This window comes from Humulus lupulus, chromosome 5, assembly GCF_963169125.1.
Source record: "Humulus lupulus chromosome 5, drHumLupu1.1, whole genome shotgun sequence".
Classification (NCBI taxonomy): Eukaryota; Viridiplantae; Streptophyta; class Magnoliopsida; order Rosales; family Cannabaceae; genus Humulus; species Humulus lupulus.
In genome coordinates this window covers 10649810-10675951 of record NC_084797.1, presented here as the reverse complement: position 1 = coordinate 10675951, position 26142 = coordinate 10649810, and the positions used below count along the sequence as shown (strand labels likewise).

The 26142-nt window shown below is 32.6% G+C and overlaps 3 protein-coding genes and 1 long non-coding RNA gene across 4 annotated transcripts; 3 read left to right on the top strand and 1 right to left on the bottom strand.

The window, feature by feature from the left end:
- The first annotated feature begins 1261 nt into the window (after positions 1 to 1261).
- LOC133834413 (uncharacterized) lies at positions 1262 to 5162 on the top strand. The gene is made up of 2 exons (XR_009893349.1): positions 1262 to 4484; positions 4696 to 5162. It is a non-coding gene; the product is annotated as an uncharacterized LOC133834413 (long non-coding RNA).
- Positions 5163 to 14620: 9458 nt separating this feature from the next.
- LOC133778837 (uncharacterized) lies at positions 14621 to 15568 on the top strand. The gene has a single exon (XM_062218857.1). It carries the CDS (start codon positions 14621 to 14623, stop codon positions 15566 to 15568), a length of 948 nt encoding a protein of 315 aa, XP_062074841.1.
- Positions 15569 to 18029: 2461 nt separating this feature from the next.
- On the top strand, positions 18030 to 20915 carry LOC133778836 (uncharacterized). The gene is made up of 2 exons (XM_062218856.1): positions 18030 to 18033; positions 18385 to 20915. The coding sequence occupies exons 1-2, from the start codon at positions 18030 to 18032 to the stop codon at positions 20913 to 20915; spliced, it is 2535 nt and encodes an 844-aa protein (XP_062074840.1).
- A 2255-nt stretch (positions 20916 to 23170) lies between these two features.
- On the bottom strand, positions 23171 to 24511 carry LOC133778835 (uncharacterized). The gene is made up of 2 exons (XM_062218855.1): positions 23703 to 24511; positions 23171 to 23255 (listed from the first exon to the last, which is right to left on the bottom strand). Exons 1-2 carry the CDS (start codon positions 24509 to 24511, stop codon positions 23171 to 23173), a joined length of 894 nt encoding a protein of 297 aa, XP_062074839.1.
- Positions 24512 to 26142: the final 1631 nt, after the last annotated feature.

The following is a 26142-nucleotide window of genomic DNA, read 5'->3' as shown; positions in this document are numbered from 1 at the left end:
GAAATTAATTGGTGAAAAAATAAACTTTTTTTAAAACAATATTATTTTGCAAAAAAAAAAAATTAATATTGCTATGGGCACCAACGATGTCCAATACCATTATTTAAAATTAGAATGTATGAGACTTAATATTTAAACTGTTTTAATAACTTTATAACGTATCAAACAGCATTGGATACTATGATACCTCATAACGTTACTCTAATTTTTTGATAAATTTTTGTTAAATAGAATATTTTCGACATGATGTTGAGCGTATCAAAAGAACATTTTTTACAAAAAAAAAAAAAAAAGAAAATTATCGAAAGCATGTTATTTTATTAGAATATAACATAAAAAAATTATTTTGCCAAACGTTGTACTATTATTTAAATATCTAGGACATGTATTTATCAACTTTTCCAACTTATCGTTAATCATATATTGGGCTCTGCTCATACCCATAAAATCGTTTTGTTAAATTTGGGCCTTGGGCCATGATTTCCCCAATGGCTGCATACTCTTGAATATCAAAAAGGTTGGGTTATTTTCACAAATACCAATTATTTTCTTAGCATCAAATTAATTATTAAAGATTACATCACTATTTATAAGTGAATCAAATAAATATATAATAACTTGTAAAACTTCAGATATGATGAGGTTGTTAAATAGTAATATATATATATAAATGAAAGAAAATATCATTTTAACAAAATGGTATAAATCATCAAGTTGTGTTGGTAAATAAATCAAGCCTTTGACGGTCAATTTTAGTTTGACCCACAAGTAAAAATGTAGAATAATATAACACTAGTCAATAGTCAAGAGTTTTGACTTTGAGGTGAAACTTTAGTTAGCTGCTTTTTTGACTAATAATTGTAAATCAAGTCTTTTGTGGTAAAAAAATAAAGTAAATAATCACATAAAACAAATAATTAATTTATATGAACTAACATTTACCTTTTCACATTACCAATGCATACTCGCTTATAAATTACCCTAAATAAATAAAAATGAGTTTCCTAGATTTTGTAATTATTGTAAAATAATTTTACACAAAAAGTAGAAAAATTACTATTAATCCTAAACCTATTTAATTTAAACAATATATGCATCTATAAAAAAAAAAAAAAAAACATAGACATCATTTGATCAAGTTAATTGATTACTTAATTATACAAACAAAAACAAAATCATCTTAGTCATAATGATCTAAAACACTTATTTTATTTGTTTATATAACTTGAGAGAGAAAAAGTCTTACCAAAACCCTACAGCTGGTTCCAAAAATGTAACCACTACTCCTACTACTACTAGTATAGCTAACTACTACTACACCTTTTTCTCTTTCTTTCTTTCTCTCTTTCTATCTATCTTTCTTACTAGGCAAACACCCTTTATTTTTAATTTTCTTTTTTATCTTTTTCTTTTTGTTGTAGAACCAAATGATTATGTTGATTATGGTGGTGGCTAGTATATTTTTTGAGAAAGAAAAAAAAGCCAATATAAAAAAGCCAAATATATATATACCATTATATATTATCATCAGAAAACCATGAAGATCGATCGGAAAAGAAACCTAGCTATAACCTAGCTAGGTATTATTTGATCATATATATATATTTATATATGTATATGAGTGTATATATAGTTGATCCATATGATATAGATCGATGATGAAGATCAGTTTCAATGGCGGGTGGGAAGCTTCTTTTGAGGTGAATGTTGTCTGGCACGAGGTCACCAATTTCAACTTTATAATTTATTAATTTTTGGCTGGTTAATTATTTACCGATCAACCATATCAAAACTATATATGATTTTATATATATATTTATAGATGTGTTTATATGGTTAATATTAGTGTCTTCGGACCAGGCTTCATTCCCCTCAACTACTGCTTCGATCATCGATCGATCTCACTTCATCAGGTGGGTTATTCCAAGTTCTAGCAAAGATCGATTGATCATTAATTTTATGATATTTTTATAATCAAATGATCTTATTATTAGATGTTGAAGAACTTGGTTGATTTTTTATATGATAACTTATGATATTATTCTTTAGGAATAAACCAAACCCTATATTTTTGTATTTGCTCATATATTTCATTATAAGTTTATATAGTTATGATGAATTTTATGTGTTTGTTTTCTCAACTCTTTTTAATTTCTCTATATGATCAGTAGTAGTAATTTCTCTTTATCCTATATACACACACACACACACATATATATATATAGCTAGGGTTATAAGAACTGCTGTATACTTCTATTAATTCTTCATTAATATTATTCAAGAATATTGTACAATATATACTATATATAACTGTAAATAAAATTGTCCTAATTAGTATTATTATTATTTTATGATAATGATCATCTACTCTAATAAATTAAGTAATTAATAAGATAGAGATTTGTTTTTTGTTTTCTACTTCATATCTTCTTCTTAATTTCCCAGTAATTAAAAATATTTAGTATAGTGGGAAACCATGTGCAAAAGCTGTAAATCTGCGTTTTCTGATCAGCTTTACTAAATGTTCTTTAATTTTAAATGTATATTATTATTAGACGACTGATCAATATTTATATATATATATATGTATATGTATATATAAACTTGTAGTGGAAGACATAGATATATGGATGAATGAATAATTAACATAGTGATATATAGATATTCCTTTGTGAAATTGATTCTATTTTTGACACTCTTTTTTTTATTTTTCTCTTCTTTACGAAAAGAGGTATCTTTCTGTCATCTTTTGCAAATCTTTCTTTTCTCTAGTCTTCTTTATATTCCTGTTCATTTCATCTTTCTTTTTCTTTTGATTAGTTACTTTCTTTATATACATTTTTGGATATAACAAAGTTAATTCTACCGATTTAATATCATGAGATTGTACATTTATACAAAATATATATATATATCTTCTATTCCTTTTTGCTGCAAATTATTATAGTCTTGATCATATGATATATATATATAAACTATAATAATAGGTTGATCCTTTATTCATTAATCATGCATATATAACCTAAAAAGAGTAGTACATTTTATTCAAAAGTAATGCTGAGATTGCATATATACAAAAAGAGTACATCTATACATTTGTATATATATATATAAATATATATGACAGTATATTAACACTACTATATATCGGTACGTGTGTGTACATATATAGGACTCTCCTGACGAACTTTTCTCTTTTGCTGCAATTATAAACTTCATGAGTATACATAGATAGATATATACAAATATACTTATCCTATAAATATATATATATAAGTCATGTATGTGTGCATATATCTTGACCCTTATACTACATCTTCAATTTGCATATATATATATATATATATCATATATCTTGCTCGTTGCTTTGGATATAGACACATATATATAACAATAATGTTTTCTGATAATTAAGCTAGGTTAACTAATATATTATACTTCATGTTTGTTGCTGTATAGATATATATATAGTGCATATATATATATAATTCATAAGGTCCTAATGCTAACTTGATTGGGACTTGGGAGTATACATATGCATTTGCTAGCTGTGACATTGGCATAAATATATCAATATATATATATCGATTACTGTATATTATTATAAACCAGGTAGTCTCACTGTTTTCAACAAGAGTATAATACAGTAATATATATTTATACATATATATATATATATGTATAGACACGTGAAGCTTAAGCGTATATACTATTGATTCTAATGATCAGTTTTATTAATTTTTAAATTGGTGAATATATATATATATTATATAAATATATAATATAGTGAGTAGTGAGATCGTAGTGGGTAGCAGGTGCAATGTATGCAAAGACAAAGTAAAAGAATATATATCTAGGGTAAAGAACTTTAATTTGATGAGGTGGGAAACATAAAAAAGTTTTCAAGTACTAGCTGGAATATATATATATCGGTTTTATTTATATAATAATTCTGGTAATGTATATTGATGAAATACTAGCATATTAATTATTATTATATATATATATGCATTCATTTTTGGAGAGATGTGAAAACAAGCACTTAATCTATAATTAAGCATGTACATATGTATATATATATATATATAATACTTTTACGGTGCACAAGGTGCTTGCCTTGTGTGTTTCAGGTCGGTGAATATTTTTCGGTGTTATTTTTTTTTATTCGCATGGAACACAATTTATTTGAATTTAGTGTTTGACACGATAAATTATTCAAAATTTCTTAAAAATTTATAGAATAATTTAAATAACTAAAATATACACGATTTTAAAAAAAAAATCGATGCAAAATTTGTTCACTATCCAACAAAAAAAACACAAAAAGTTTGCATCCTATATATATATATATAAGCGACAAATTAAAAGGGCGAGTGACTAGCTATAGGTTTTATCTATGAAAGCTAAGAAAAACATAACAAATTGGCCGATATGGCCACCAACCGACCAAATGCTGAAGTTGCTATAAAGGCCGGTTAACAAAGGTATAGTAATTTATGCACATTATTTTTTACTTTATTTGTTTATGATCTTTTAAAAAAATTGTCTATAACATAAAAATATATAACCACTATAATAATTATTTAACTTGAGATTTATTATAAGTAGTTATAATTAATATACAAGTTAAATTAATAACATATATATATATTATGTTTTTGCAAGAAAAATAACTTTTCCCGCACATTTTACTAGGCGTGCTGGGATAGGTACATTTTGCCAGCGCGTTTTGTTAAAAGCGCGGCAGCACTGTCTCAACATATGGTATCTCCAACCCATCCTTCCATATACGAGGCAGTGCTGTTTCAACATATGATACATCCATACATGTACGGAGCAACACCATAACCTTATTCGTGGCTAATTCCACCGTCGTCGCAGCCACCGTATCCCTACATGTATGGAGTAGGATCGTCCACATCACCTCCCCAATATCCCTGGCAGATGCCGCCGCTGTAGCCACCACAACAACCACAGCTTCAACAAGAAGATAATAGGGAGGACATGGCAGCTAATTTAGGAGACTAGGTTTATTTTATTGTTAGTTATTGTTACATTATATGAACAATATGGATATTTGTTATCTTAATATATTAATAATATAGATAATTGTTATCTTAATGAACTAATTTGAATATTTAATATAATATTTTTATTTTTCATATATTTATTTTCAATTATTTAAAATTTTATTATATTAATTTTTAATAAATAAAATGATTTTAGGGGCGACTATTGACATATCAGGGGCGACACATCGACTAAAATTATGCCAAGTGTTCAAATATTTAGGACGACATTTAAAATTTTAGGGGTGACATATTGCCCCTAATAATCAAGTATCAGGGGTGACACATCGACTAAAATTAGGCCAAATATGCAAAAAAAAATTGGGCGAATAAGTTGCCCCTGATATTAGAATATTAGGGGCAACCCATTGAGTCGTCCCTAATGTACACTATTAGGCACATTTCATCATGGGCGACATATCAGAGGCGACTTTTAGCGCATGTCGCCCCCAAAACCTATTTTTGTTGTAGTGATGTTTTCTTGTTGTAGTACGTATGTCATCAATTTTTGTATCAAGTGCGCTAAGTTGGATTTAAATTATATATTATGGTGTTTGATCTAAATTGTCAACTCTAAATAAAATTAGGAAAAAATTAATAAAGTGGCTCGTATACATTTTGGTTAATTTGAATAATGTAATAATATAGTATATCTTTAAATTAATTAGCTAGCTAAATATAAAGCCATGACTTGATCAACATTCAATATATGATGAATTCGTTAAATATAAAGGGAAATTTGAGTTTTTATGCTTAGTGAGGGGTTATAAATCAAAAAAATGCTAGACACTTAAATCATTTCAAAACAATGCCAAAATTTTTGACAATACCCAAAATACCCCTCTCATAATTTTTCTCACCCCTTCCTCTTCCCTCTTCCCTCTCTCTCCCTCAACACATTCCTCTCAACTCCCTCTCTTGAAAAAAAATTCATGGGTAAGATAAAATATCATAGAAATCAATGTAATGGCAAGTATTCAACACTTAGGACACTAAAATACTACATTTTGAACAGATTTGGACATGATTTTTGGGTTTTTTTTGCGATTTTTTTCAGATCTGAAACTTTGAAATCTGCAGAAAATCGACGTGGTTCGATGGTGGTTCGATGGTGCTCGATGCCAGCTCGATGGGGCCTTCAAAATCAAGATTTTCATGAAAAAATCGATGTTGCTCGATGGTGGTTCGATGGAGGTTCGATGGTGGTTCGATGGTGTTCGATGCGATTCTTGCAAGATACGCAATTTTTCACTCGGGTATCCGTTTGGGGTGATTTTTTTTTTGATTTTGGGTATTTTTTCAAGATCTACACGTTTGGGATGTGTATATACACATTTGGGAAATGTAAATCTTGAAAAAAATGACAAATGCAAAACATACCTCATGTTCAAGATATGTTTTGGTATGTTTTCAAGTTCTAAACTTTGAAAATGTGTATATGAACATATAAAACGTGTAGATCTCAAAAAAATACCAAAAATAAAAAAAAAATCATCCCAAACGGACACCCGAGTGAAAAATTATGTCTCTTACAAGAATTGCATCGAACCACCATCGAGCAACCATCGAACCACCATCGAGAAATCTCGATTTTTTCATGAAAATATTGATTTTGAAGGCCCCATCGAGCTGGTATCGAGCACCATCGAGCTGGTATCGAGCACCATCGAGCAAAGTCAATTTTCTACATATTTCCGAGTTTCAAATCTGAAAAATAACTAAAAAATCATGCCCAACTCGATGGTTGCTCGATGGTGTTCGATACTACCTCGATGGGGCCTTCAAAATCAATATTTTCATGAAAAAATCGACGTTGCTCGATGGTTGCTCGATGGTGGTTCGATGGTGGTTCGATGCAATTCTTGTAAGAGACATAATTTTTCACTCGGGTGTCCGTTTGGGATGATATTTTTTTTATTTTTGGTATTTTTTTGAGATCTACACGTTTTATATGTTCATATACACATTTTCAAAGTTTAGAACTTGAAAACATACCAAAACATATCTTGAACATGAGGTATGTTTTGCATTTGTCATTTTTTTCAAGATTTACATTTCCCAAATGTGTATATACACATCCCAAACGTGTAGATCTTGAAAAAATACCCAAAATAAAAAAAAAAATCACCCCAAACGGATACCCGAGTGAAAAATTACGTATCTTGCAAGAATCGCATCGAACACCATCGAACCACCATCGAACCTCCATCGAACCACCATCGAGCAACATCGATTTTTTCATGAAAATCTTGATTTTGAAGGCCCCATCGAGCACCATCGAACCACCATCGAACCACGTCGATTTTCTGCATATTTCAAAGTTTCAAATCTGAAAAAAATCGCAAAAAAAACCCAAAAATCATGTCCAAATCTGTTCGAAATGTAGTATTTTAGTGTCCTAAGTGTTGAATACTTGCCATTACATTGATTTCTATGATATTTTATCTTACCCATGAATTTTTTTTCAAGAGAGGGAGTTGAGAGGAATGTGTTGAGGGAGAGAGAGGGAAGAGGGAAGAGGAAGGGGTGAGAAAAATTATGAGAGGGGTATTTTGGGTATTGTCAAAAAATTTGGCATTGTTTTGAAATGATTTAAGTGTCTAGCATTTTTTTGATTTAGTATATCTCATTAAGCATAGAAACTCAAATTTCCCAATATAAATAGGATATTTAGTATATTTTTAATGGGAAATTTGAGTTTTTATGCTTAGTGAGGGGTTATAAATCAAAAAAATGCTAGACACTTAAATCATTTCAAAACAATGCCAAAATTTTTGACAATACCCAAAATACCCCTCTCATAATTTTTCTCACCCCTTCCTCTTCCCTCTTCCTTCTCTCTCCCTCAACACATTCCTCTCAACTCCCTCTCTTGAAAAAAAATTCATGGGTAAGATAAAATATCATAGAAATCAATGTAATGGCAAGTATTCAACACTTAGGACACTAAAATACTACATTTTGAACAGATTTGGACATGATTTTTGGGTTTTTTTTGCGATTTTTTTCAGATCTGAAACTTTGAAATCTGCAGAAAATCGACGTGGTTCGATGGTGGTTCGATGGTGCTCGATGGGGCCTTCAAAATCAAGATTTTCATGAAAAAATCGATGTTGCTCGATGGTGGTTCGATGGAGGTTCGATGGTGGTTCGATGGTGTTCGATGCGATTCTTGCAAGATACGCAATTTTTCACTCGGGTATCCGTTTGGGGTGATTTTTTTTTTGATTTTGGGTATTTTTTCAAGATCTACACGTTTGGGATGTGTATATATACATTTGGGAAATGTAAATCTTGAAAAAAATGACAAATGCAAAACATACCTCATGTTCAAGATATGTTTTGGTATGTTTTCAAGTTCTAAACTTTGAAAATGTGTATATGAACATATAAAACGTGTAGATCTCAAAAAAATACCAAAAATAAAAAAAAAAATCATCCCAAACGGACACCCGAGTGAAAAATTATGTCTCTTACAAGAATTGCATCGAACCACCATCGAGCAACCATCGAACCACCATCGAGAAATCTCGATTTTTTCATGAAAATATTGATTTTGAAGGCCCCATCGAGCTGGTATCGAGCACCATCGAGCTGGTATCGAGCACCATCGAGCAAAGTCAATTTTCTACATATTTCCGAGTTTCAAATCTGAAAAATAACTAAAAAATCATGCCCAACTCGATGGTTGCTCGATGGTGTTCGATACTACCTCGATGGAGCCTTCAAAATCAATATTTTCATGAAAAAATCGACGTTGCTCGATGGTTGCTCGATGGTGGTTCGATGGTGGTTCGATGCAATTCTTGTAAGAGACATAATTTTTCACTCGGGTGTCCGTTTGGGATGATTTTTTTTTTGATTTTTGGTATTTTTTTGAGATCTACACGTTTTATATGTTCATATACACATTTTCAAAGTTTAGAACTTGAAAACATACCAAAACATATCTTGAACATGAGGTATGTTTTGCATTTGTCATTTTTTTCAAGATTTACATTTCCCAAATGTGTATATACACATCCCAAACGTGTAGATCTTGAAAAAATACCCAAAATAAAAAAAAAATCACCCCAAACGGATACCCGAGTGAAAAATTACGTATCTTGCAAGAATCGCATCGAACACCATCGAACCACCATCGAACCTCCATCGAACCACCATCGAGCAACATCGATTTTTTCATGAAAATCTTGATTTTGAAGGCCCCATCGAGCTGGCATCGAGCACCATCGAACCACCATCGAACCACGTCGATTTTCTGCAGATTTCAAAGTTTCAGATCTGAAAAAAATCGCAAAAAAAACCCAAAAATCATGTCCAAATCTGTTCGAAATGTAGTATTTTAGTGTCCTAAGTGTTGAATACTTGCCATTACATTGATTTCTATGATATTTTATCTTACCCATGAATTTTTTTTCAAGAGAGGGAGTTGAGAGGAATGTATTGAGGGAGAGAGAGGGAAGAGGGAAGAGGAAGGGGTGAGAAAAATTATGAGAGGGGTATTTTGGGTATTGTCAAAAAATTTGGCATTGTTTTGAAATGATTTAAGTGTCTAGCATTTTTTTGATTTAGTATATCTCATTAGGCATAGAAACTCAAATTTCCCTTTTTAATTACATAATAAGAACATGTCAACTACTAATACCCTTTTTTTTTCATGAGTTAGCCGACATATATATACTTAATCACTAAGCTATATAATTATATTGATATGGTCAACAAAGACACATATGGTCACTTAATGATCCTCATATGTATCAAATTGTACACAACTACCTTTCTATATTTCACTTATATAAACTTATAAACATATAATCCTATATATATAAGGGTTTATATTTTTTGTACCTTGTATTTTGTCTCATTACTTGTTTGGACTCTGCGTTTTAACAAATTACTTTTTGGACCTTATGTTTGATAAAATGGTTCAAATAGAACCTTAAACACAATTTTGGTCAAACTTTTCTCAACTAAAATCACAAATGATTCACCAAACTAACAATTCATAACAAAAATAAAATAATTCTGCTTAAAAACTGTGTTGTTATATTCCATTTTTTCTTCATCAAAATTGAGTTTAGGAATCTATTTGAACTATTTTACAAAATATAAGGTCTAAAAATAAATTTTTTAAAACATATAGTCCAAACAGATAATAAAAATAATAGAATGTCTAAAAAGATATATATAATACTCTTTTGCCGACACTTTTTTTTCCTCATTGCATGTATTTACTTATATATTTAATTGATATATCATTATCAACTAATCATCATTTTTATGTACTTTTATTCACTAATATTATTAAATAATAACAAATATTAGCATTTTAATTGAGGTATATGTATAAACTTAGAACTTTTGTTTTTTTTTTTTAAATATTATTAGAACTAATATGAAGAAAATATTTTAATTTTATTAAACTTGTTTCTACTTTTAAAAGATAAGGATCTTGATTATATGGCTTTGAAAGTTATTTAAATATAAATTACTTTGAGAATAGTTTTTGGATAAAAAAGTACGCGATTATCAATTAAACCACAAACTTTAGATCACGTAAAGTTTTTTTTAAGGAACAAAATAGAGTTTATATCTTTTTGGACATTGTGTTTTGTCTCATTATCTGTTTGTACTCTGTGTTTTGACAAATTACTTTTTTGACCTTATGTTTTGTAAAATAGTTAAAATAGAACCATAAACCCGATTTTGGTCAATGTTTTCTCAACTAAAATCACAAATAATTTACCAAACTAATAATTCAGAACAAAAATAAAATCATTCTGCTTAAAAACTGTGTTATTATATTCAATTTTTTCTTCATCAAAATTGAGTTTAGAGTTCTATTTTAACTATTTTACAAAACATAGGGTCCAAAAAGTAATTTATCAAAATACAGGGTTCAAACAGGTAATGAGACAAAACACAGGATCCAAAAATATATAAACCCAAAAAATAATAATAATAAATGTTGTTTAGAGCTTTAATGAACAATTAATGTTTCATACATTTTATCCAAAAAGAAAAATTGAAATAAATTTTCTATTTTATCATTATTCTAATTATTATAAATAAATTCTTATTTTGTTGTTAATTTAAATAAAAAGTATATGCGTTAAAAAAACAATAAAATTTATGTAGTATATAACTTTTTTTTCTTAATAAAATACAATCTGAGATCATAGGGTGGTATGTATACTATGTATATACTAAAATCGTAAATGAATATATAAATATATATGGTGTGATTATAACACATCTATTTTTTTTGACAAACTGGTGCATCTTTTTTCTATTTTTAGCACTTGGATATATATAATCCTAAATATTTTTAGAACATCGAATTCTACAAATTTTCAAGAAATACTGAATAAATTAAATTGTCTGTTGCAAGCGTGCTTCTTTTTTTGTGTGCGCATATAAAATTTGACAGTTTGAAATATGTTTTCAACTTCGTAAATTATTCAGAATTTCTTAAAAATTTGCAGGATATTCTAAATAGCTACAATGTATATTGTCGTATAATTTTTATTTTTTGGATTATATCTATCCAGATTCCGAAAATAGAATAATGATCATCAGTGTTGTCCAAAAAATAAATATGTTGTAGTCGCTCCCTATATATATATATATATTTAGAAAAACATAATAAGGGAGACTTGTCTTAATTAGTCATAATATTGAAATTGAATAATTTCTTTTTCCGTGTAAAATTATTATAGAACCAATAAAAACATGAACAATTAGAGACAGAAATTAAATGTTTTATCATTTTCTTTTAAAACAAACCCTAGCTATATGACAATTAATAGAGAACTTTTATTATTTTCTCATATAAATTTAATCTTTCATTAGGATAACGTTGTATGTATCCCAGTTGGCCTAACACAAATAATATACAGTAACGTCTCTCCATAGTAATATTGTTGGACCACCATATTTTATTACTATGAAGATGTTATAACTTAATAGAATTATATTTATAAAATATTGAAATACATACATTTAACTTAAATAATAATTGATAAAATATATCAAATTCGATGTAAAACATTAATAAACGAGAATAACATAAAAATATGGCTATAATTTACATATCTAAGTTATTTTACAAGTCTAAATTGATAATTAATTTTATCATAAATTTTTAGTATGTAAAAGATAGTTTATATATATATATTTAATATTAAGTCAATTATTACTATGTGGATGTATATTTTTTAAAGGCGGGACTAAAAAATATTATAACTTATTACAACGTGAAATTTATTTCTATTTATATCTAGCGCTAAGTTGGGAATAAAAATTTTTATGACTATACATGAGTTATTTCAATATAGAATAACACTCTACCAAGATTTTCCAAAGATTTCAGTATATATATAATTATAAGAGATCAAATTTATTGAATAATAACATTGTTAAAACAGCAATGAGTAAACTTCGACCCATCCAAACAAAAAAACATAGAATATATCAATAATATTTTAATTGGGCTAGCCTGCTTTTTTGCTTTTACAATATAAAAAATTATAGTACACCATGCATGTGTATATGCTTATTTGTAATAAATTAAATTGTACTATAATTTTAATTTTTTATTATTATTAATATATAAAAAAAAAAACAAAAAGATGGCTGGCACTATTTAAAAAAATTGCATTGCAGCCACTATAAGTGGCCGGCTTTCTTGTTATTAATGCACATTAATTCTAGTACAGATTTCGAACTAATGTATATATATATATATATAGGTCAAATTATTACACGGTTCAATTTGAGCCAACTTTGAAGTTGTAAATTGACTCGTTTTGATTTTATTAACCAAATAAATTGACAATTCCTAGAATAAAAAATAACCACTCACTACAAAAAAATGAAACTTTTGCCGGCGCGTTTTTGAGCCAACAAGAGTCATGTTGTGCACCGACAGCTTTTACGTCGGCAAAACATGACGGCGAATATCCATCGGTAATAATACTTTTGCCGACACAAAACGTACTGCGCCAATAAAAATAATTTTTAGCAACATAAAATTGCGCCGAGAAAGTCCATTTGGAAATTTCAAATTCTTTATCTAATTTGAGTTATATATTTGTGGTGTAACTAAAACTTGTTTAGTTATATATATTTTCATAAAACTACTAAAAACAACTTAGTGTATAATTTTTGTAAATGATTATATTCGTAAATCTATCTTATATGTTATGTCTTGACTGTCTAAGAGCACTCACAACAATGTTTTCTTCACTGAAAAATACATATTTTATCAACTACTTTATACATATATTTATAATAGTTATGCATAAACTTCAATTAATTCATAGCTACATTATTATAGAATATTTACATATTTTTTATATAATTTTTTAATATAATTTTTTACTTTATAAGCTTTTTTTCTATCATTTAGTATATATATATATATATTTTAATTATTTTATTTTACTTTAATTAATAAAATATATTTAAATGATGTAAAAAATATATATAAAGAGATGTACGGTATAATGTAAAAATTTGCAGTAAAAAAAAAAAAAAAAGATTTTAGTGAAGTATATTTTGAAAAATAGGGTAGAGTACTCGTTCAAAATGCTCTATCTACTCAATTTTGCACTCATTGCTACTAAAAAAAAATGTCCCCAACTTATATATAGTTGGTTACATAAAACTCTCAACTATATTTAATAGGAGTTAATCATAATTTTTATATGTAATAAACTATACACTATTGTGTAATTAACTTCAATCATAAATAATATCCTAAAATTATATATATAATTTTTATGTATCTTTAACATTAATATTTTTACATAACTATAGATACTATAAGTTTTTTGCATTCTTATTCATAACAAAATATATATATTATTTATAAATTAAAAAACTATTAATAACCCTACAATGGTCCTTGGGAAACCGATATTAAATAAGATTTTTATACACCAAGTCAAATTCTTGTATATTTATCAATATAAAAAAATTTGAAATATAGTAATAATATAAATTAAAATATTTGTAGATATAACCTGTCCTACTAACAACCATTTTTTTTTCTTCAAATCCATTTATATATTTTCTTGTTCATGTCGATGAACTACCTCCTCTCTTTCATGACCATACATACTTATACATATATACAAATATATATATATATATATATATAAAAACAGTTCCGAAAGGCAAGGACTGATTCATTTTCCTATAACAACTCAAATCAATCTCCTCCCATAATTATTTTCAATCTCTTTCTCTATTTTGTTTCTAACACAATCCAAATAATCAAATCAAATCATACCACTTCTCCAATCTCCATAGCCCACCAGCCGGTTCTTCCACCGGTTGGGATTATGGCTAAATCATTCCATTTCTTAAATTAAATCATTTCATTTCCATTTCCATGCATCATTTTAAATATCGACAACTCTCACCACCACCACCGCCGCCGCCACCATCACCACCTCCACCACCTATCTTTACCAACCATTTTATCAGATAACACTTATTTAATTTATTATTATTAATATATATATATATTTTGTGAATATTCCATGAGCTTATTATTGGTGTTGGACGTCGTCGTTTTGTCATTCATCACCGCCCTTCTCCTCCTCTCGGTTTTCTCTCTCTGTTTCATCTTCCACCTCTGTTTCAAGTCCAGAACCTCTCACCATCTCCAGCGATTCAACTCGCTCTGGACCGTCCGATTCCTACTCGTCCTCTCCATCACTTTCTGGGCCCTCAACGAGCTTCTCCGGCTACCTCTCCTCCTCCGCCGCACCGCAAAACACCTCTCCCAACCCCAACAAGCCACCCTCTGCAAAATCCACGTGGCTCTCTCCCTCGGCTTCTTCGAGCCGGCTTTCTTGGTCACCCTCCTCTTCCTCGTCGATGTCTCCGTCAAGAAAGAGACCCCAAACGGCCGATGGGCCGCCGCCTCCGTTCTCCTCATGACTCTCCCGCTGCTCATCCTCCAGATCATCGTTCTCTTCTTCTTCGCCGAGTTCGAAGCGGTAACGCTCCGTTTCCCTGACTACTTCGTCAGGAGCTCCGTCGTCGTTTCCGGCGAGAGTAATGATAAGACGGTGCTCTGCGCCTACCCTTTGCTCAGTACGACGGCGTTTGGGTCGTTCGGGCTTGGGTTCTCGGCCATGTTCTTGGTCTCGGCGTGGAGAGTGGTCTCTGTGGTGATCAACAAGGCCTTGAGGTTGAGGATTTACGGGCTGGCTTTCACAGTCCTCGTTTCGCTCCCTCTTCAGATTGCGATGCTCGGCTTGTCAGCAGCTTGGTTGCCGGACCAGGCCGCGTACGGCAGCGTTTCGCTCGCTGTGTTTCTTTTGACGTTCTCGTGCGCCGTTGTGGGCGAGGGTATTTTAGTAATTAAACCCATTGCTGACTCGCTGGCTGTGAGAGGACAACAATGTTTCTCTACGTGGGACCCCTGGAGAAGGCGACACGTGGCGCATGGGACTGCCTTGGACGAAATGGTGGTTTCGTGATTATTGTGAGGGCTTTTTCGTCAATTCAAGTGGATGACTGTATTAGCTTTCATGACTTTGAAGATTGACATATTGAGTTTTTAATTTTTTTTTAAAGTAAAACAAAATTGTATGTTTAGAATTTAGATGTTTTTTTTTTTATAATTTTAATGAAACATAATTTTTTGAACATAAATTAGAAATATATTATAAACAATATCTAACAACTTTATAGTTGTTCTTTGATTATATTATATCTAATATCTTAACATTATATTAGCTCATTTTTTCAGCTTTTATCTATTTTTTTATGTATAAAAAAATAATTATTTCTCTGCATCAATATCATAAATGTGATAATTTTTTAATTAATAAAGATGAATACCATATCATATAATGCTTGACAGCTCATGTAATGCTTTTTTTTTCAAAAATACCATATCATGTTTTGAAAATTTCATTCAGTGTTTTTGGCGTAAATTTCAACCTTTTTCAGTTTTGAGGGTAGTTTTGTAAAATTATTCTAAAAATGGTCAGAAATATATCTCGGATTCAGATAACTTGTTGAACTGGGCCTAATACATTTCTTTCTTATAAGGCCAGGTTTGGGCCACCTCACTACTCCAAAGAAATTGATTTTTTTGCTATTTAGCAGATAAAGATATAATATTCTAATTGGAGTTAAAAGCAAGTGAAATGGATGATAAAAAAGAAATTTTTGAGCCATTCGATGATATAATTTAATGAAATTTATATATCTCTTTTTTGAAAAAATTATGATTTTTATAAATTTTTAAGTTGGGAACCTTTAATCATTATACTTCATGGGAAATAAATTTAGCATGAATATATGTATATGTATATGTATGAATTAATATAGAGGGCCTACTTGGCATTAATAAAAGACTAACCAATATTACAAAGATATTGATACCTAACCTCCTTTGCTCCACATTTTGATATTTCTTTGTCCCAAAGCAAAGAAATCAATTGAAACTCATTGCTATCCACACCACACTCTTTGATCTTTATACAATGTCTCATAATTAGCTTGGTCTACATGCCTCAATTAATCTTTATACAATCACTTAATTTTTTTGTGAGTGGGGTTCCTTCCATTATATACCTCATACATGCTTTCTTCACATGAAATAAAATATATTTATATATTTGCATTAATTAGACATATTTCTAGAGAAAACGACATATTTATCTAGTAATATGCATGTACGTGATAATCTTAAATATCTAGATTAGTAGTGTTAAATTTTTTTCTCCTCATACTAGACATATACTCACATATGTATTTTCTATGTTAACTATTAAGCCTAAACTTTCTTATATAGGCTAAGTACGAGGAAAAATTTCTCTCATATCCAATGTGGGACTAATTCTATATGTTATTCGATTCTACAAAAAAAAATTTAACAATTATTGTCCTCACATTCACAATCTAATGTAATGTTTAAAATTTATTAATATCTCAATTGGGATGAAAGTCGAACAAGTTCCATATTTTCATGATAAACATCTAAAAAGTCTACTGACACGAAGACCAAATAAAAAAGACTAGAGATACAATATTTCGGTCTCACAATGACTAATAAGAATCAATTTCTGAATTTAACAATTAACATGAAAGTTGTAGTATATTATATTAGTCTATCTCCAATGCAAGATGTAAATTTTGTACTAAATTTGGCACAAAATGAGTAAATGTTATATTTAACTTAGTATTTACAATTGCGCTACAATGCACGAGATGCAAATTAACAAAAAAAATCAACAATTCATTTAATATTTATTGATAATATACAAAAATTATTTTATTTTCCATTTTTTATTGTAAAAAAATTAATATGGTTAATCATTAATTGTTAACTAATAAATTAATAGTAATATGGTAAATAAAAAAAGTAACATTTATTGTTGGCCAAATTTGGCCCATGCTCTATTTTGTGCTAAATTTATTACAACTTTTAGCCTTTGTCAAATTTGGTACACTTTTTAAAACACTATTGGAGTGATACTTTTGTTAAAATGTGCTAAATATAACAATGCACTACTTTTTTGGCATTCCATTGGAGGGCTGGTGCAAAATGACCCTTCATGGTGTGTGAAAGTAAGTAAATATACATATTTTTAATTTTGTAGTAAAATAACATAACCACCTTTTTAATAGGGAAATTTGACATTTTAGGCTAAAATTAAACCCATGTTGTTTAATCAAACTATCTAATTATATATTTTTTAACTATTCTTTTAATTCTTTTTCATCCCAAAAATGCCCTTCTTCTAAACCAAAAAAAGTCACCTTCATTTCTCTCTCTCTCTCTCTCTCGCTCTCTCTCTCTCAGACCAAAAAAAACCACCACGGCTTGCAGTCAGCCGGACCTCCACCCACCACGACCTCAGCCAGACCTTAGCCGGACCTCCCACACACTCAACCGACCTCCACATTCATTTTTCTCACCCAAAAGCAATGGGTAAGTGTTTTTTATATAAAATATTGTTGGCTTTTGTTATATTTAGTGTAAGTTGTATGGATCTGCACATTGTTGGTTGTATTTTGCCCATTTTGTGTTCTGAAATGAAAGTAGACTATGTTTCGTTTTCTGCGTTTTTTTCTGGGTTTTTCGTTTTTTTTGCGATTTTTTAATGATAAATTGCGATTTTGTGCGATTTATACCAAAGTCAGAGATTAGGGATGAAACTATGCGACATTTAAACGATGCCATTGCGATTTTGTGCGATATTATATGTGTGGCAAAAACTAAGTATTTTGGGCGATTTTAGTGCGATTTTTGGGCGACTTTAAATTTTTTTGTTTGTGACAGATTCAACTGTATTTGTGGCTGTATTGTATGATGGTGTTTGGGCTGTCGAGGGTTTCAACTGGGTATTCAATTCCCCAATAAGTAAGACGTTGATGTTTGACATTGACACTACTCTGGAAAAGTTGCGTGAAGTTTTGTATGAAGAGTTGGATGTGGATCCTTTGGTGTATGAACTGAAATTAGAAGTCTGTTACATGTACATGAAAGGCATCAAGTTTCCGCCGGAGGTTTTAGTGAAAGATAGTCAACTACGAGTGTTTTTTAGCATGAAGGCAAAGATGAGTGTGGACAACTTGCTGCCACTATTTGTGACTAAGGTGAAGAAGAATGTGAATTTGGAGCCTTCTCCCCCATCTGTAACCCCTCGAAGTGTGGTAGGGACCTTTGTCCCAGAAACTGATCAGGGGGTTGGTTTGAATGAGCAACTACCTAATAATATAGATGACCACAGAGCCGATATCGCATTTGATCATTTAGGTGAGTTCAATTGTCCCTATTACAACGATGATCCTGTGGTAGATTTGGATGAGGATGATGATGTGGAGCTGGAAGTTGATGGAGCTGTACAGGTACCTCCCTTGAGGTTGGAACTAACTCCAAGCAACCAAGCAGAGCGACAAAGAAGACCCCCCCGTAGTGAGAATCTCCAAACACCAGGAACTAGTAGCAGTCGGCCAGGTCCTTCCATTAGTACTCCTGCTTCTGAATTTGAAGTTTGTACCAAATTCAAACCTCTTATGTGGACTAGGGAAGACATAGAGGAAAATCATGTCTATACGACATCTCTTAGTGGTACGCCTTCAAGGGAGATACATCTTGGCAAGTTGTACACAAACAAGGAAGAATTTAAGAATGTAGTGGGAAGGTATGCACTGAAAAAGAATTTTGAGTGGATGGTGAGGAAGTCTGGCACTGATGTGTTGTACGTTACTTGCAAGGATAAAAATTGTAAATGGAGATTAAGGGGGAGGAAGAAGGCATGTTGTGACATGTTCGAGGTTACTGTGTTCCACAACGAACACACATGTAACTTGGATTCTAGAAATTATGATCACTGTCAAGCAGCACCGTGGGTTATTGGCCACATTATTAAGGAAAAGTACGCATCAGATGGAACTAAGTACATGGCAAAAGACATACAGAGGGATATGTTTAAGGATTATGGCATCAAGATTAGTTATGAGAAGGCTTGGAGGTGCAGAGAGAAGACACTTACGTATGTGAGGGGTACGCCTGCAGAATCTTATACAAAGTTATATGGTTACTTGTACATGCTGGAACAGAAGAATCCAGGTACTATTATTGACATTGTGAGAGAGGACGACCGATTCAAGTATTGTTTTTGGTCACTGGATGCTTGTAGGAGGGGATTTAAGTTTTGTCGTCCTATGATTAGTATTGACGGAACATTCTTGAAGACAAAGTATGGGGGCACAATGTTACTTGCTGTTGCGTACGATGCAAACAACCAATTGTTTCTGATGGCCTTTGCAATTGTCGACAGTGAGAACTACGACTCTTGGAAGTATTTCTTGCAGAAGTTAAGGGAAGCCATTGGGGAGGTTGAAAACCTTGTGTTCGTATCGGATAGGCATCAGAGCATTGAACATGCTGTCGAGGTCGTTTTCCCCGAAGCATGCCATTCTTTTTGCTTTAAACATATTACTATGAGTGTCACGTTCAAGTTCAAGACTCATGTATGTAACACGCAAATATGGCTGGCAGCCTACGCATGGTCGAAGACTAAATGTGATAGACATTTTGAGGTGCTCAAACGGATGGATCCGCCCATTGCTACATACGTCGAGCAAATAGGGCTTGAAAAGTGGGCTTGTCCTTATTGTCCAGGCGATCGGTACAACATAATGACAAGCAACGCCGCTGAAAGCTTCAACAACGTGACAGAAGAATTCAGGAAATATCCAATAACTACTTTGGTTGAATTCACCAGGTTCACACTGCAAAATTGGTTTGCTGATCGTCTCGAAAATGCAAGTAAGTGCACTACCCCTTTGGCAACTACTTTTGAGAAGGATTTAAAAGCACAACATGAAGATGGTAGGTTCAGGACTTTCTATCGTAATGGTGCACAATTATTTAACGTTGGTACGGGTCCTGAAGGTCAGAGAGGTGGTGATGTGGACTTAGTCGAGAGAACATGCACATGTGGAATGTTCCAATTGCTAAAAATCCCTTGTCCTCATGCATGTGCCGCAGTAATTAGTCAGAATGTTAGCCTGTACGCACTTAGCTCCCCGTACTACACAAAAGACACGTGGAAGAAGACCTACGATGCAACAATTAATGTTGTCGGCGAGGAGGATGATTGGGTACTACCGGAACACATCAAGAACATGAGAGTCGGGGTACCAGTGGATAAAAAACCGGTGGGTTGGCCTAGGAAGAGCAATGCGGGTAGAAGACCGACGAAGCGTCGCCCGTCTAATGGTCAAGTGGTTGTGGAACCTCGCCATTGTACTAACTGCGGTGGTTCGGGGCACAACAAAGCTACATGCAAAGCTCGAGTTTGAACCTTTTCTCTATTAGTGTACTTATCTATATTAGTTGTAACGCACTTATTTTTTGACTGGATTTTTGTGTTGTATTCCTGGTTGCTGTTACAGTTTTTTAACCTTTTTTTTTTATACAGGAATGTGTGAACCATGTAGAATTTTTAACAGGGTCAAAGTAGATTTTTTTTCCAATTTTGCGATAGCTGGCGATGTTTTTGCGATTAGTATTGCGATTTTGTGCGATATATTTTGCTATGGAGATTAATTATGCAATTTGTATGCGATTTTTGTGCGATAAATGCGATTTCAGACGATGTAAATGTGAGACAATGTGCGATTTGCAAAGCGAAATTAGCGATTAAAGACGATTTCTAACATATTTTACTAATCTGACAAAATATAATAGTGTCGTAAATATAATAGTGTCGTAAATATTATACATTCTGGTAAAATAAGTCAATACACCACCTATGTCTAAAGGTGAGCATGTTATCATCGTTAACTTTCTGAAATGACCGATCCAACATTCGGTGCTCCACGTATTCAATGGCATATATTCCACAATCGCCACTGCAAATAAAAAGATATTGGTAATTATTAGTAACAATTTTGTAAAGTAATTCATAATGGAGTACAAAATAAAATAAATACAAAAAGAGACATTTACCTGCTTTCCGCTTGCGGTACAACTTCCGGAGTAGCTCGTTTATAATGCATTGGTGGGAGCTGGCTTAGATCACCTGTTTCAACCGGAAATACATAACTGTTGGTCTTAAAATAACCAGAAACCCGCAATAAGGATGCAAATATCTCGGTATAAGGCTTCAAATATGACTTCATATTGTCCTCAGTCGTGGTGCCGATATCACAGTCATATACAACAATCTGCCAATTCTCAATATCTACCTCAACAGCCACCCAATGCTTCTCAGCAGGAAGGTTCAATGTGAAGTAGATGTACTCCTGGTTCTCCCAACAAGGCAAGTGCCGATGCTCCATCCCCCTCACATAATCAATAACTGACTCATCCCAGATAAATGTGCTTCTGTCACCATCATGACAATTCCAGTACATTGAAAATATTTGTGGAGCACATGTGTCCAGAACCACACAATTCGTAGTGTACACCTCAGGGAAGAGCTTCCTCCTTCTTCTCAACAAGTGGAATATGGCATCAATTTGCTGCATTTGAAATAAAAATGGTTAGAATCGAATCGCAAAAAAGTCGCACAAATGTCGCAAACAAGTCGCATAAAACACAATTTCTGTAATTAAATCGCTTTATGTCGCACAGACATCGCCAAAACGTCGCGCATATCCCAATGTACCATTTTCGCGATTTTCTGAGCGACTTAAAGCGATTTAATTACGATTTAAACAAACAATCAACTTATACATCGCTAAATATCGCAAATAAAATGATGTATTGTTCAAAATGAGAAAACAATTAAATTAAACAGTTAAGAAACAAGTACTTACAGAATCGTCGATCCATTCGTGCTCCACCATCAACTTCACGAACCAACTCCGATCGACAATGCCAGTGTACACTTCTCTAGGACGGCGGTTGTCCCTCGAGTAAGTAATCCACCTTTTGAAAAATTTGTACAGTCGTGGGTCTGCTGGCCTCAAAGTATCAACCTCAACAGGACCAGTTCGTTGCTTCTTCTTCCTCGCTGTGTAGTCCTTCAAATACACTGGCTTTCGCTTTGCCCTCCTCACAAATTCCACTCCAGTTGGTGGCCCATCCAACTGTTGCACATCCTGAGACTGCGTATCTCCGATGGCCATAATAATGGCATCCGTTGGAGTAGAAGGAACCTCATCTACGTTGGGTTCCCAATCTTCAGGGTACACATCGTCTTCAGAACCAGAATTATACTGACGACGTTCATCCTCTGCTAGCTGTGATGGTTGCTTCTGTAACAAACTTATCACGGTCGCAAGTTGATCCATGATAAGCTTCTTCATCTCCGCCTGACTACTCTCAAACGTAGTCTTCATCTCATTCTGTGCAGCCAGAATTGCTATTTGTTGGGCTTCGTCCTTCTCCAATCTCTTCGCCAACCCAAGGTAGTCGGCGTCATTGGCTGCAGGAGTTGAGGTTGGAGGCACAGTGCTTGATGTGGACGGCTCTGTTTGTTCTTTCGATGGTGATGGTGGAATGATTTTTGCAGTTTGAACATATTCTGCCACTCGTTTTTCTTGGGTCTCGAATTGAGTGGAATCTTGTGTTCCAGCTTCTGTTTCTTCCATCTCATCTGAGCCCATATTCACCGTGGGGACTTCACCCTCACAATTGGACTTCCAGTATTCAACCTCCTAATTCCGAGGGTGCAAGATTTGAAGAACAACCATCTGCATAACCAAAAAATTAGAAAACAATCAATATCGCAGAAACTCGAAGAAACATCGCATAATGTCGCAAAATTATATTATCAACAAAGTAATAAAAATCGCATTTATGTCGCAAGAAGTCGCACTTATGTCGCTAATATTTTTAAAAGAAATCAAATATAAATCACAAAATAAAAAATCGCATAATGTCGCAAATATGTCACAAAACAGATAATGTAAATCGTATAAAGAAAAATGCTGTCGCACAAATGTCGCGTAAAACTCGCACATATATCGCAAATAATACTGAACGCAAAATATATCAGAACAACAATGAGAAATAGAGAAAGATTTACATACCCTTTTCTCAAACAGCAGTGCCACATTAGTTTGCTTCACATCGTGTTTCGTAACAGTAACGGGGGTGCTCCAGTTCAACATTCTAGGGAATCTACTCCCTTTGCATACCCATACTTCTTCCCCACATCTTGCATGACCTCAAACGCCCAATATTGCAGGGCCGGTGCATATCCGTACACATTGTACTTTGCTTCTAGTTGAGTAACTTTTTTCTCCTTCTTGGATTTCTTCTTCTTCTTATCTTTCTTGCTCGACAACTTATCCAGGTAGTTTTGCCGTAGCTGCTGCATATTTTTAGCTGTGGAAGACAACATCTTCTGATAAGAAAGGAGGCCCCAAGGATACTCGAAGAAGTTATCTACATTTTCAACTAACTTCAGCATATCAGTCCAAATATACACACTCTCGGACCGTGACAACAGAACGCCTTCAACAAAAGCACATAAACCCAGCTTGTATGCATCATCTTCAACATCACACGCCTCAAAAGCTAGCCAAAGGGTTTTGAAGTCCACCCTTTTCGCATTGTTGAAATAGTCCCGCAGTATCCGATCATAATCACATTGTGTATTCAATTCTGCTGTCGAGGGGCCACCGCTCATCTTTAGGCCTGTGATCAAACCGAACTCAGACCTCCCAAATCTGGTTTCCGTTTTACCCACGTAAAACCACACTTCATCGTTTTTAACTTCACTGACTTTCTTTTTCCTCAATAACAGTTGATGCACAATCACCCCGGAGAATTGAAGAACACTGGCATTCCAAAAAGATCTGAAGGGACTTTCCTTCACCTTATCAGTCAACTTAAAGGCTTCGAACTTATCCTTTATAGCAGTGAAGTACCTGCTCCCTCTGTAGCTGATACGCCCTGGAAAATGCTCGGACAATGGAAGAACGAGCTCTGGAGCCATCTGCATTTTTAAAAACAGGATTTATAATCGCACAAATGTCGCAAAAGAACTCGCAAAACCTCGCAAAACTACAATTATAAAAAATGTATAAGGTTTTTAAATTAAAATCACAAACCTATCCAATATAATCCCACAAACATCGCTAAAACAACACAAATGCCATAAACTATCATTATTTTCCCTACATAATCGGACAATATCGCCCAAATGTCGTTCAAAAATCGCAAATCAGACACAAACAACGCCAAGCAACCATACTTGCCTTGATAAGTCGCACAAAATCGCACAAACATCGCTTAATATCGCAAATTTATAAGAAACCAAAGAAAAAGCAGTCCCGATACCCAGATTCTTCCCCAAACACAAAATAGTAGAAATATGAACATCAATCACAGAATTCAGTTCTAAAACAACAAACTAACCTCAAATACACCAATTTCGTTCGAATTAAAAAGAGAAATTAAAAGAAAAATATAAAAAACAAACCTTGGTTCCCGTGGGTTCAAATGGCGGTGGCGGCGGTGATCGGAGACTGGGTTCTCGGAGGTCCGGCCTTTCGTTCCTTGGTCCGCGTGGGTCACTGGGTTCGATGTGGGTCACTGGGTTCCTTGGTCCGCGTGGGTCACTAGGTTTGTGTGGGTCACTGGGTTGGGTGTCGGCGTGTGGGTTCGTGTGGGTCGCTGGTTCGGTGTGGCTGGGTTCGTGTGGGTCGCTGGTTCGGTGTGGCGTTGTGGGGTGGCTGGGTTCGTGTGGGTTCGTCGCTGGGTTGGGTGTGTTTGTGTGGGTTCGTGTGGGTCGCTGGTTCGGTGTGGGTTCGTGTGCGTTGCGGGGTGGCTGGGTTCCATGCACGATGAGTCCCTGGTCTGTAGAAAGATGGCGAAAATGGGAGAATTCAGGAGAGAGAAGGGAGTTAGAGAAAATAGAGGGAAGTTGAAAAGTCAGGGGTATTTTGGGGAAGAAATTGAAAGAGTGGGATAACTTTCCTATCTTTATTTTTTGGGTTTAATTTTTTAGCATATTATGTCAAATTTCCCTTTTTAATATTACATATTACCAAATATGTCCTTTAGCAAATTACTATTTTATTCTAAATATTTTAATATTATAGTATATGTATATACTAAATTGAAAAATAATATACTAACAAAACTTACAAAATTATTACTCAAAAATGTATATACTATGCTAACAAAATTATATACTACTATTAAAATGTATATACCATGATACAAAATTATATACTTACTTTATGTATAATAAGATAGAAACTAAATATCATAAAAAAATGATATACCATACCAACAACCCATAAAAAACTTAAAAAATTAATATAACTTTAAAATAAAAACTAATTAAACAAAATTAATATTCATATATCATTGTATTAAAGTCATGCTATAACGTATTGGATAATCAAGACCATTACACTGTGTATTTTAAATAGTGCTAGACTTGCTAATCAAGTCATTTGGCCATAAACATGTAACTAAAAGTGATTAATGGATTAGGGTTAAAAATTTTGGTCAAAAGAAATGATCATTTCATTCAAAATTTTAAGCTCGTACATGGGATCCCAACATAAACATTTACAAAGTCATTTACAGTCAAATGGGCAATTACAACATAAGCCAACCTAA

What these genes read in the sequence shown, in the direction of transcription:
- LOC133778837 (XM_062218857.1), top strand. Translation starts at nt 14,621, where the DNA reads ATGAGCTTATTATTGGTGTTGGACGTCGTCGTTTTGTCATTCATCACC.
- LOC133778835 (XM_062218855.1), bottom strand. Translation starts at nt 24,511, where the DNA reads ATGCAGATGGCTCCAGAGCTCGTTCTTCCATTGTCCGAGCATTTTCCA. An exon ending in GATGTGGGGAAGAAGTATGG is followed by an intron (nt 23,256 to 23,702) that starts GTATGCAAAGGG and finishes TTGGTTATGCAG; the next exon opens with ATGGTTGTTCTTCAAATCTT.